The sequence below is a fragment of the Gossypium arboreum genome, chromosome 7 (assembly GCF_025698485.1).
Source record: "Gossypium arboreum isolate Shixiya-1 chromosome 7, ASM2569848v2, whole genome shotgun sequence".
In the NCBI taxonomy this organism is placed as follows: Eukaryota; Viridiplantae; Streptophyta; class Magnoliopsida; order Malvales; family Malvaceae; genus Gossypium; species Gossypium arboreum.
Window position 1 is genome coordinate 43,477,894 of NC_069076.1, and position 13,807 is coordinate 43,491,700.

General features: G+C 34.9%; 1 protein-coding gene and 1 non-coding gene across 3 annotated transcripts; both read left to right on the forward strand.

Moving 5' to 3' along the window:
- The first annotated feature begins 7,405 nt into the window (after positions 1–7,405).
- On the forward strand, positions 7,406–7,478 carry TRNAK-UUU (transfer RNA lysine (anticodon UUU)). Its single transcript has one exon. It is a non-coding gene; the product is annotated as a tRNA-Lys (tRNA).
- Positions 7,479–7,520: 42 nt separating this feature from the next.
- LOC108454320 (protein PEP-RELATED DEVELOPMENT ARRESTED 1, chloroplastic) lies at positions 7,521–13,682 on the forward strand. Of its 2 annotated transcripts, XR_001866716.2 has the most exons (10): positions 7,521–7,932; positions 8,374–8,529; positions 9,306–9,374; positions 9,496–9,666; positions 10,522–10,665; positions 11,243–11,401; positions 11,527–11,592; positions 11,756–11,815; positions 12,006–12,135; positions 13,380–13,682. XR_001866716.2 is itself a non-coding variant. In XM_017752775.2 (9 exons), the coding sequence occupies exons 1-9, from the start codon at positions 7,600–7,602 to the stop codon at positions 12,048–12,050; spliced, it is 1,203 nt and encodes a 400-aa protein (XP_017608264.1). In that variant the 5' UTR covers positions 7,521–7,599; the 3' UTR covers positions 12,051–12,431. The 2 variants fall into 2 exon arrangements, 1 of the variants encoding a protein (XP_017608264.1); XM_017752775.2 differs by lacking the exon at positions 13,380–13,682 and having other exon boundaries at positions 12,006–12,431.
- Positions 13,683–13,807: the final 125 nt, after the last annotated feature.

Below are 13,807 nucleotides of genomic sequence, written 5' to 3' on the forward strand. Positions count from 1 at the left end.
GATGGGGTTTTGAAAGTGACATCTGGCGACTTGTGATATTGAAGGGCATCGGGAAAAATAACTTGTATTACTACCAAGGTAGTACAGTTATTGGAGCGATCATTGCAGAGTTCAGTAACAAAGAATTGGACTCAATGCGGTTGTGGCATATGAAGTTGGGACATGCCGGTGAAAAATCTTTACAAATTCGCAAAGCAAGGATTGTTGAAAGGTGCAAAGGCTTACAAATTAAAATTTTGCGAGCATTGTGTTCGGGAAAGCAAAGAGAGTGAAATCAAGATCGCTATCCATAATACAAAAGGTATTTTGGAATATGTTCACTCGAGATGTGTGGGGGCCTTCCAAAACACCTTCGTTGGGAGGAAAACACTATTTTGTTACTTTTGTTGATGACTTTTCCAGAAGAGTTTGGGTGTATACCATGAGAACTAAGGATGAAGTGCTTGGAGTTTTTCTTAAATGGAAAACTATGATCGAAAACCAGACTGGCAAGAAAATCAAGCGGCTTAGAACGGACAATGGAGGGGAATATAAAAGTGATCCATTCTTCGATGTGTGCCAAGAGTATGGTATTGTTCGACACTTCACAGTTAGGGATACACCACAGCAGAATGAAGTGGCAGAGCGTATGAATCGAACATTGCTGGAGAAAGTTCGATGTATATTGTCCAATACTGGGTTGGGCAAGCAATTTTGGGCTGAGGCTGTGACATACGCTGGTCATCTTGTTAATCATTTGCCATCATCTGCATTAGAAAGAAAAACTCCTATGGAGGTATGATCTGGAAAACCGGCTACAGATTATGATTCCTTACATGTGTTTGGATCCACTGCATATTACCATGTGAAGGAGTCAAAATTAGATCCGAGGGCAAAGAAAGCTCTTTTTATGGGAATTACTTCTGGAGTAAAGGGATTTCGTCTTTGGTGCTTAGACACAAAGAAAATGATCTGTAGCAGAGATGTTACCTTTGATGAATTTGCCACATTGAAAAAGGTAGCAGATGAAGATATTCAGACAAACGATACTCCACAGCAGGTGGAGTGTACTCCAAAACAGGTAGAGTTTGAGCAGATGGGGATTTGCCCAGTTAATAAGTCTAATTATCCAGCCACAATGGAGGAATTAGAGGTTGAAGAGGTTCTGACCCAAGAACCATTAAGTACACCAGAACCAGTTGCAGTTGCAAGGCCATGGAGAGAAATTCGTAGACCTGCTCGATTTACTGATATGGTAGCCTACGCCCTTCCCGTTGTTGATGATGATATTCCTGTCACTTATCAAGAAGCAATGCAAAGCTTAGAAAGTGACAAATGGAAAAGCGCCATGGATGAAGAAATGTAGTCTCTCAGGAAGAACAATACTTAGGAGTTGGCGCAATTACCGAAAGGTAAAAGGGCAATCGGATGCAAGTGGGTATTCGCAAAGAAAGATGGATCTCCTAGCAAGAAAGATGTTCGCTACTAGGCAAGATTGGTAGCTAAAGGCTACGCTCAGAAGGAGGGAATTGACTACAATAATGTATTTTCCCCTGTTGTGAAGCATTCCTCCATTAGAATTTTGTTGGCCTTAGTAGCAAAGTTGAATTTGGAGCTAGCTCAACTTGATGTTAAGACGGCTTTCTTGCATGGTGAGTTAGAAGAGGAGATCTATATGACTCAGCCCGAAGGACACACAGATGCTGGTGGTAGAAATTGGGTTTGTAAGCTGAACAAATCGCTATATGGATTGAAGTAATCCCCGAGGCAGTGGTATAAGCGATTTGATAGCTTTATGAGAAGGCAGAAGTACACAAGAAGCAAATATGACAATTGTGTGTATTTGCAGAAGCTACATGACGAATCTTTCATTTATCTACTCTTGTATGTTGATGATATGTTAATCACTTCGAAGAGCCAAAAGGAGATAGATAAGCTGAAGGCTCAGTTGAATCAAGAGTTCGAGATGAAAGATCTAGGTGAGGCTAAGAAGATTCTCGGCATGGAGATAAGTAGAGATAGAAAGAGAGGCAAGCTTTGTTTGAATCAGAAGAAATATTTGAAAAAGGTATTACAATGTTTTGGTGTAAATGAAAACACAAAACATGTAAGTACCCCACTTGCTTCTCATTTGAAACTTAGTGCTCAATTATCTCCGAAAACTGAAGAAGAAAGAGAATATATGGCAAAAGTCCCATATGCTAATGCAGTTGGGAGTTTGATGTATGCGATGGTGTGTACGCGGCCTGACATTTCACAAGCTGTTGGAGTTGTGAGTAGGTATATGCATGATCCTGGAAAAGGACATTGGCAAGCTGTGAAATAGATCTACGGTATCTTCGAAAAACCGTAGACATTGGTTTAGTTTTTGAGAAGGATGAAACACTTGGTCAGTTTGTAGTTGGATATGTTGATTCCGACTTTGCTGGTGATTTAGATAAACGTCGTTCAACTACGGGGTATCTGTTTACTCTTGCTAAAGCCCCAGTGAGTTGGAAGTCTACCTTACGATCTCTGATGAATCGTGTCTACTACTGAGGCGAATATATGGCGATTCTGGAAGGCATTAAAGAGGCTATTTGGCTTAATGGATTGTTGAAAGACTTGGGAGTTGTTCAAAGTCACATTAGTCTATATTGTGACAGTTAGAGCACTATTCATTTAGTGAAAAATCAAGTCTATCATTAAAGAACCAAGCATATCGACGTAAGATATCACTTTGTCCGGGAAGTCTTTGAAAAAGGAAAAACTCTACTTCAGAAGATTCCGACAGCAGATAATCCCGCAGATATGATGACCAAGGTGGTAACAACAATCAAGTTTAATCATTGTTTGAACTTGATTAACATCCTGAGAATTTGAGCACCTTCAGGTGTATGGCGCTCGAGAGCGTATTTGGAGGCACTACAAAAGATACTTTATCGAATTTAGGGAGTTGAAGGAAGTGTGTGAAGATGTGATTATCCTAATCAAATCTTCAATGTGGAGATTGTTGAAAAGTCAAAAATGGTGAGAGGTGCAATTGGCACCGAAAGAATAAAGTAAAAAGTGGTTGGTTGAATGGAATAATTGCAAGTTTGGTCCCTAATTTTTTAGGCCATTTGCAAGTTAGTCCCTGAACCTTAACTATAAATAGGCCTAACCATTTCTCATTTCAACCATCTCAACCAATCTTTCTCTCTTAGTTTTCCCTCTTCTCCCACTTGAGAATTCTTAAGGAATTCTATTTGTAATATTTTGGAGATAATGAAGTTATCATCTGGTGTTAGTGCCCGAGGACGTAGGTATAATTTACCAAACCTCGTTAAAACTCTTGTGTTTTTTCTTGTCCTATTTTTCTTCCAATATTTGAGGGTATAATAGTAGTATTTAATTGTACTATTAAATTACGATAGAAGGGATATTCTGACTAAGGAAAGACTTGGTACTTAAGAAATCCTTGTGATCCACCTCTCTTTCCTGAGAATTGAACTTTGTGTGATTTTTTAGTACAATAATTTACAAGCTTCCGACCCTAGTGGAACAACAGATGATATGTGTCCTTGCTGTGTAGGTGTTGAAACGCTTGACCACGTTCTTATCTTGTCCTCGACTGCTCAGGCAGTTTGGCAGCTAGTCAGAGGTATGCAATTGAGAGTGTCCTTGTAGTAGGTTCTCCCATCCTTTATTAATGCAACCGATATGGCGGTAACTCGATGGCACCTTACTTTATTTTGGAGCATTTGGCTGCACTGCAATCTATTTCTTTGGAAAGGTGTTGTTGCTTCTCCTGCTAATATTGATCAGATGGTGGACAGTTTTTTTAGCACTGGGAGGCGGCGCATTTGGTTTTTGAGAGGACTCAGCCAATTATGACATTGGAGGATTCTACGGGGACTGGTTAAAGACATCCAAGGGTCGGTATGCTAAAATGCAATGTTGATGCTGCTTTATTTCCTGAGGTTGGTTGTTCGACTTTCGCAGCAATACTTAGGGACCATGATGGAAGATTTGTGCAAAGATTATCGGGTCATGTGGTTGTTGTCTGAGACCCTCGATTAGCAGAGATATATGTCATTCGAGAAGCATTAAAATGGCTTATTGGGTAGAATTTGGATGCATTACTTGTTGAATTGGATTGTTTACTTGCTGTTAATGCTCTGAAGGATAAGCATAGTGATATGTTGGAGTTTGGGGTATTGGTTGAAGGTTGTTTATTTCTTCAGTCGTGATTTATCAATATTTTTTCTATAGATGAAAGAAGAAGTAAATAAAGCGACTCATCATTTAACGAGGTGACTTTATCTTTTGCGCCTTATTATGATTTTATGATTTTATTAGACATTTTTGTCTCCTATTATTGAGGCCGTTATTATTTTTTCTTCGAATAGAAGTGATATGTATAAGATCAGGTATATATGGTATGTCTGCTAATTTAGATATAAAAGTGTTGCCCTCGCTTTTTTTACCTTTGTGTTCACTGACTTTATTTAATATTTAAATTTAATCTCTAAAAAAAATTATATGACAATAAATTTTTCACATATACATCTTCACCTAAAACGAAGAAAATATTTAAGCTTTAACTTATATTTTATCATATACGTAAGTCAAAAGGGCATATGAATCATAAGAAAGGAATGTATAAAATTGTGATTTCACATCATCCCTATCTCTTTTCAATAAGAAAATAACGAATCAGATTTTTTCCTTCTGGAGTAAAAATCTGATTTGTCATTCTATTATTAGAAATATATAAAAATAATATAGAATCACGGTTTCATATAATTTCTTTTCATGAATCATTAGATTATTCCCATTTTTTTTAGTCCGTAATTCTAAATCACAACAAATAATAATAAAAAATGTTAAAAGCCAAACTTTTTATGAAAATGAAACCTAATAAAAAAAAAAAAAAAAGAAGGAAAGGCCCAAATTTTAGTAAGATGGCAGTAAAACGAATAAAACTAACCTGCAATTCAGTAAATTTTAGAAAATTTTTAAATAAATATATAATCCGAACTAGTTTTGAAATTTAAAAACTAAAATTTTAAATTAGAAAAATTTAAAACTGAAAAAACGACCAAACCACCACGTGTAGAGAAATGAAACTCGACATTTATCAATCATATTTAATTTTCAAGAAATTCGCAAAAAAAATCAAAACGTTATTACTTTTATTTATTTTATGGAATTCTCTCTCTAATTTTAAATCAGTTCAAATATTTAACTTCAAATAAAAAATGAAATAAAATTTAAAAGGTAATATGTTAATAAATAAATAAACAAAAATTATTCCAATTATCGTATGTAATATGTTAATTTAAGAAAGTGGTCAAGAATATGATTAGTAATAAATAAATAAACATCATATTCGATTTTATCTAATTATTTCAATTAGGGTGAGCGTTATATCGAATCAAGTCGAATCAAGTGAAAGTCTTATTTTATCATCCTAACTTGATTTGAATTTTTTCAAATTGAGTTAGTGAAATGAATTTTAAGTCGAGTCAAATCGAATTGAGTGAAATTATTCGAGTTAATTTAAAATATTAAACATGTCAAATTTAAATTTTGTTACGGTATAACTAATTCCATGTTAGAGCACATAAATATGAAACCATATATATTTGAAAACTTTTTCAAAGCAAAATAACAATAATTTTAATATGATAAACTTGAATCATTAATTAACTTATTTAAGTTCCAAAATTATTATTGTAGAAAATTTTAATTTTTAACTTTCTTTATATATTTCTTAGAATTATTTTTGAAAATTTTATAATTTTTAGAAAATATAAGTTTTGAAATTTTATAAAAATTTTGAATTTTAAAATGATTTTTGTAGTAATTTTGTTGAGAAAAGACCAATTTGCTTATTTTCAAACTTGACAGGACTAAAAGGGTATTTACACCTATTTGTTATTTGAATTATTCGAATTATAAAATTCAACTCAATTTGAACTCTAAACTCGAATTACTTTTTTGAGTTGACTTGAATAACTCAAAATATTATTTTCGAATAGAATCGAATTTTACTCACCCTAATTCTAACATTTCATGTTTGTTATAAACTTTTTTTTTTCGAAAAGAATTGCAACAAAAACCCCGCTTTCCCTCACATATAGGAAAATCAATAGCTCTTAAAATCCATTAATCTGCAGAAGTGTTTTTAGGTCGATGTTGTAGTCTCTTTTGTTCCTCTAACAATTGTTGTCTATCTATCAAAGAATTTAGCTAAATTGCTTCCAATAGAAATCCTAATTCTTTTCGAATAAGATTTCAAAATCGGTTTATTTCCCTTTCTATTGAGTACGTTGATTCACTTTTATTATAGTTTATATTCTAATCCAAAACTCCATCATATTATATAAAATTTGTGTCTCCTAATTAATGAACAATATTCAACATATCACCCACCATATCATTTTACTTTTAAATCCATCAACAATGTGTCCTCTACTCCATTAAGAGTATATAGCCTTTATAAGAAGGATTCTATGATGTGTATAACAGATTTTATAACTTTTATGGTACAATTTTCATATACGTCTTCATACAAAAATAATAAACTTAATTTGCTATTACATCAAAATTTAATTGAAATATTTGGCTTGACGTGTTTCATAGAGAATTTTTTAATTCAATAATAGATATATAACTATATTTTTAATATAACATATATTACTATTGTATAATTTTTTTTACAAAATTTAAATAAAAATAATTTCTTAAATTTAAATTATATGTGTATTTGGAAAATTATAAAGTAATTGGTAATTGTTTATAATTACCTACTTAATTATCTTAATTTTCAACCTCCTCTAAGAATTGAAAAGTGTAATTAAAGTGTTCCAATTACAATCAATTCAATAAAGTCTACTAATTATAATATAATTACAAGTAATTACTACCAAATTTAATTATTAGGTGACTTTCTAAAGACTATCTAATCATCGAGGATAAATCTTCCTTGAATAGAAATAGATGCTACGATAGCATATGTTTTCTAGTCAATCAAACTACGAACTTTCTTGGAGGGGTCAAAAGTTTCAACCTCATCCATCATGGATACGTATCTACTCACAGACTCCAAATTTTACGAAAAATTTATACTCATGACACCTCCTAATCAAATTAGAATCTCTCCAAATTACCCACAAAATGATCATAACAACTCATAGAAAGTTGGTCTCAATTATCGCTAGGCAGTCTACGGTGCATGGAAAGATAAAGTACTTATGAGTAAGTTGTTCTAATATCCCATTGCACTAATTGTACTGCTTTTGTGCTTTACCTTTTGCCCTCGTAAACAAAAAAGAAAAAAGAGAGAGATCTTATAAAACGATGGCCCCTTTTTGTTTCTCCGCTTTCCAAACGGCTTTACATTCATATTTACTTTTCTGTTAATTATACAAATATTAAGAACTCTAATGAACTCGCCAACGCCGTCTTAGCTCAGCCGGTAGAGCGCATGGCTTTTAACCATGTGGTCGTGGGTTCGATTCCCACAGACGGCGTTTTGCTTTCATATTTTTATTTTACCTTTTTTATAAGAACCTGAATTAGGATATGTATTATTTTATTTTTTGACCTCTTGTATTTCTCCAAAACCCAAACCCCTCCCCCTCACGATAGAAAATGTTGCAGAGCAGTGTCTTCTTCTCCTTCCCTAGTTGTTCCGCTCCAAATCTTCCTTCGCTCTTCTTCCCCACCTCAGTCCCCTTTAGCTTCTCTACCCCCCACTTCCATTGCCAAATAAAACAACCCAAAGTAACGAAGCAGCAATTCTTCTGCCGCGTGTCCTCCAGCTATGAAGTTGGTGGAGGCTATCCTGATGAAGAACTTGAACGAACTTATAAAACCCAGACCCAACAACTTCAAGACAGTCAGCACTTAGATTCTTCTCAGTATGATGCTTTACTCAAAGGAGGAGACCAAGTCATTTCTGTTCTTGAAGAAATTATTACCCTTGTAAGCTCTCTATTCTTCTTTCCTTACTACTATCCTTTTAAGAGGTTGTCTTTTGAAGGATGCTTGAATTCATTTGTGGTGGATACTGGTTTTAAGGGCATTAATACCCACAAGTTTCCACCACTAGTTGACAGTTTTAATATGCTTATGAAAACCTTCTAAGACATGTCTACGGACCCCACAATTAAGCTGCAACAGTAGTTGAATTGTGACTTTGGACTTTAGCTGCCTGTTTTATGTACCAGGCAGTAGCTACCATCTCTGTGACTTATATTTGTATTGTTTGCATCCTATTATAAACCAATTTTTATTTTCAGATCAGGCTTTTCTGTGAATCATTCTTTAGAAAGTTGAATCCCTCTTCTTCAGTCTTCACAAAGACTGTGGTGATTAGCGAATTGCATTTTTGTCTTGACTATCTGATATGCATCGTTGGTTCAGTTGGAAGATATGAACATGGATGAGGCATCTGAGGAGGTAGCAGTTGAGTTAGCTGCACAAGGAGTAATTGGGAAAAGGGTTGACGAAATGGAATCAGGGTTCATGATGGCTCTAGATTACATGATCCAAGTTGCTGAAAAGGACCAAGATGATAAGGTAGTGCAACTTTATTTGTGCATTTGTCACGTTTTTTAAGGTTCAAGTGTAGAATATCTCTTTTGCAAAATAGATGTTGTAAGCATTTAGATGCAGTTGTTCAGGTTTCGAATTTGTTCACTGTTCAGTTGGATGCTCTATATAAATGAAGCTTTATTTACTTTTGACTTTGTTATAAATTAACCAGGCTCCAAGAGCAAGCTATATCACATGCCAAAATTGGTTCTTTCGAACTGTAAATATTTTTTCATGTCTTTTCATTCTGTATTTTAAGATGTAAGATGACTATAATGTTTATTGAAAATAAGAATTTCAGCATGAGTTTGTCAAACATGATTTGAAGAATAATTGAACTTGATGATCGCGTATTCCATGTACAGCTCTACTATCTGCCTGATCTTGTCTGTATCCAAGACCAATTAAAATATTGTGTTAGCGGTGTTGCCAGCTTATAATACTTGTCATTGTGGTTATTTGGCTCTTGTTACAGAGATTTATAGCATCAATTGAGACTAGCTGAAGGTGCCACCCCCCCTTTTTCTATTCCTTTTCCTTGATGTAGGACTTAGAAAGTAACAGCGGCTTAGGACTGCTTCTGGTAACCAACAGTGTTTCTTTATATGTTATCTGGGTTTTAGTTGTCAGTTTGACGTCTGACATGGTTTGAGATTGCTACCCCTCTTTTGCTAGTTGTCGGTCATTGTTTGATCTCTTTATCAGTTGCTGCTTGTCTCTCATGTGAATAAATTCAAAATGGACTTTCTTTTTTAATACAGCGAAAGTCGCTGCTTGAGGTGATTAAGGAGACCGTGCTGGCACATCTCACAAAAAAATGTCCTCCGCATGTAAGGATGTTCCTTGAGGCCCAACCCCGCTGTATCTAATTCAACTTCAGCATAAAGTTAGTTATATAATAGCATGATCTCGATGCTAAGTTGTTTTCTCTTGCTTTTCCTTACTCCCAAGGTTCAAGTGATTGGACTTCTCTGTAGAACACCCCTGAAAGAAAGCAGACATGAGCTACTACGCCGAGTTGCTGCAGGTGGTGGTGCTTTCAAAAGTGAAAATGGCACCAAAGTTCATCTTCCTGGAGCAAATCTAAACGATATAGCAAACCAGGCTGATGATCTACTAGAGGTATTTATTCGAGAATCTTATAATGAATCATGCTTTTAGATGTTGTCTGATATTTATGAATTCTTCTAAGTTGATAGATGCTAGAGCATCGAGGAGATTTTTTGCATCCTCATTAAGCATTTTCTGGATATTTTATGGAGTGCATTTTAATTTTTAAATTATGCTGCTACTGTTGATTATTTGCCTAAGAGATGCTGATGCACCCAAATAGGCCAGCTTCTACAAATGGACTGCAATTGGTTATGCTTGTTTAGTATACAGTTAGATACTTTGAGATAGTATTATGTTCAAAAAGTAGCCATTCACAGTGCAACTTATTGGATCTACATGCAAATTTATGTTGTACGTAACTTCATACACGACTTGCCTCTTGAATTATATCCTTGATTATACATTATTTCAACAATGGCAACCGGAAATATCTTTGATTTCACTATTTATGAATTTAAATGTTTCAACCTCCATTGCAGTCATTGCTGCTTTTGATATGAAAATTTCCAAGTTTAGTTTAGTTTCAGTTTTCCTTTTTGGTAAATAATCCAACTTTTCCTAGGTGCCTGCCTTGGCATTGGGCTATTGCCTAGGCAAAGGAACACGTTAACTGTCGAGGGAATATTTCAAAAACTTTTGCTTGCTGAATTATATATTTCCCTGATTGTTATGAAAAAAAGGAGGGCAAGTGACCTTTTTGACTATGTTGAAAACCATCTGTTTCCTGTTGCTATCATTTTAGATATTTGCTTTGTGAGACCACAACTGGGTGGTGTTCCTTTCTGTTAGTTTTTGTTTACATTGGCGAGGTTTGCTATGTTTCTTAGCATTTAACATTATTTTGCATTATAAATGGTTTTTCAGACAATGGAAACTCGGCCAGTTGTTCCAGATCGAAAACTACTTGCAAGACTTGTTTTGATCAGAGAGGAAGCTCGAAATATGATGGGAGGTGGGATACTCGATGAAAGAAATGACCGTGGTTTTAGTACTCTTCCTGAATCAGAGGTGTGCATGATTGCATTTATGAAAAGTAAAATTGACTAAACTATGCTAAGCTTCAAATTTAGAAGCTATTGACGATTGTTAGAGAGGGGCCCAACCTGGATAGTGCCACAACAGGCGTCAAGCCAAAGCTATGTGGGATTTAACCTCATCTAACATTCCCATTCAAGCGAAGGCTTGCTGTAACAGCTGGGTGTGCAGGCCAACATGATGGACAATTAGAACAGAGTGAGAAATGATAAACATTAAAAAAAAAAATAAAGCAAGACCTTAGTTTTAATACAATGTTAAAATACCCAACAAAACCAATGACCAACTTTGGTTTTGACATCATGTTGAGCATATGACTGAAAACTGATTCACAATAGGAAGATAGGCCTAACCTGGATGTAAGGGATGATAAACACCAAAACATACCCATGCAGAAATATACATTTTAATACTTTGTTTAAAAAATTATCTAACTTTTAATGAAACAAGATATTGATGATCCTCTAATCCTATAAAATAAATATACTTAAGTTTTTACTTTATTGACATTTGAATGATCATTGGCATGATTAAGATCTTACCTACGCAGGTGAACTTCTTAACAAAGCTTGTAGCACTGAAACCTGGGAAACCCGTCCAGGAAATGATAAAAAATGTAATGCTAGGGAAAGATGAAGGTGCAGACTACTCTGACACTGATGAAGAAGCTAATGCCAGTAGTACGAGACCCCGGGGAATTGCAGGAAGGGTTAGTTTTACATTCATTTATATACTTTATAATTTGTTGATTACAAGTATGGCTGGAATGGGTGACATGTATGCAAAATCATCGAGACTCTAGTGTATTCACTCTTTTCTTGTCATGTTAACCAGGGCAGTGTTACAGGGAGAAAACCACTTCCTGTTCGCCCCGGCATGTTTCTTGAGACTGTGACAAAGGTATCCTTCAATTACACTTTTAAGCAACAAGTTTTTCACTTAATCTAATGGACCTCATGGCATGGAAACAGTTAATTGCTTTTCAGTGTATGCCCATGAACTACTTACGTCACCTTTTTGCTACATTCAAGATCAACAGTAATGGATTTCTTTGCATTCTTAGGTTTTGGGTGGTATATATAATGGAAATGTCTCTGGCATAACAGCACAGCATTTAGAATGGGTAAATTATCTTTTACCTTTCTTAGCGACTCCTAGAAATGAATCTCATACTTTCGTTTGGTTTGGCTGCCCGAATCATTAACTTCTTGTGTCTTTTCTTACTATATTTTATTCTTCTTTTAAACTTCCGTTGACGGTTTAATTGGCGAGCATCTATGTGATTTCAATACCTTTACAATATTTTAATCCAGGTTCATCAGAAAACACTTCAAGTTCTTCAGGAAATTGCATTCTAATTCTTCAAGCTACTTGTACCAGAAATTGGATTACATCATAATCCGCAGTTTACATCAAAGGAGAGAGATGATTCCATAAGTAGAGGTTAGAGAATCCTGCTCCCAACTATGAAATATTTATGAAATTATGTCATTTAGAAATTGAGCAATGTTACATGTACATTTGTTAGAATGAACTGCAGTTTACTATTTTGTATTTTGGGTAGTCTTTATTGAACTGCAGTTTACTATTTTGTATTTTGGGTAGTCTTTGTGGCCGAAGGTTGGGGTGGGTCCACGTTTTCCTTATGAATGAATATATGAAATTAGGTTAGTGCTGAAACTGGTCTGTTGATATACATGCATTTGTTGCTTTCTTTAACATTTTTCATTCCTCGTGAATCATTTACGATTTTTGTGCCTTGAACTAGAAGCAAAATAGGAAGACAATAACAAATCTTTACCTTGTCAACTTCAACCTCCTACATAGATTTGGGTGTATATAGGAAACTTTTTCGAAGCTTTGTCTAGGGAGAATTATCCCAAGCATTCCCTTTTAAATGCCCCCACATATTGCCCCCTCAGTTCATTTCAAGGGACAATGATGGGTTGATCACATGAAATTTGGATTTGGGTTTGATCATAGCTGTCAATACTTAAGATTTTTATCCTTTAATCTGGGTTATAGGAAGCCACATTATCTTGTGGGAAATTCATTGTACTTGTTTAAGTTGTTAACCAAATCCTGAATGATCAAACACCTGATGTATTTATTTACTTAAATCATAGTATTGATGCATCTTGAAAGAGCGAACAATGATGAGGATTCGCAATCCAGTTAACAATGTTGGATTGCCATGTGGGGAAAGGTCCCACTTAACAGCCATAGGGTTATGATTTGAATGTTTTCAGAAGTAGAAGCAAACATAGCTACATATTCCCTCAATAATTTACAAAGCCTTTTCCCCACCACCCATTCTTGCCATTTTTCTTTGTAAAGCAAGTAGTGTTAAATGGACCACCCTGTTTAGGCTTGCTACACCATTGCCCTACCTGGGCTGTTTGGATCTTTATCTTCTTCTCGATCGCCCCTTAATCTTCTTTTCGATGAACCAATTAGAAAAAACACTTGGAATTGAAATTATCCCCACGTGAGCAGTCTTTTCAACTTGGTTGTCAAGTGCTATGGCGTGCTTGAAATGAAGCACACTACTTTTATCATGAATGAGTGGAAGGGTTTACAAGTCGCAACTCATAATTTTACTTTTCAACTTTAATGGAAGGAGATGAATTGGTCTTGGTTCAACTGAAAAAAAATTTCCTTGTTAATAACAATTGAATCACATGCAGGTATGGGGCAAATGATGTTTCTCACAATCTTGTTGGATGGTAAAAGTCTTCATGTCACCAGACTTTCACTTTGCTCAATCGTCATATTCATCTTTAGCTCATATATCACATCACTTTTTAAGCAGAAATTAAAGTTAAAAAGAAGCAGCAACACCAGATCATGCTACTTAATTAAATTAAATTTTGTTTTGTATTCAGATTTATTGAATATTATTTCCTTCTTTAACTAATGACATGAATCAACTGTAAACATCAAAAGTTGATTATATATATAAAGCAAGCAAAGCTTAGCTTTTCTTCTCATGGGATTCAGAATTTGGAAAGAGACCAAACCACCTTGTTGAAAATGACTCCTCACTCTCTCGTGCCTTACCTTTTTTATTAAATCATCAAGGCAAAGGCTGTTCCAACGTATCTTTGTAATAATC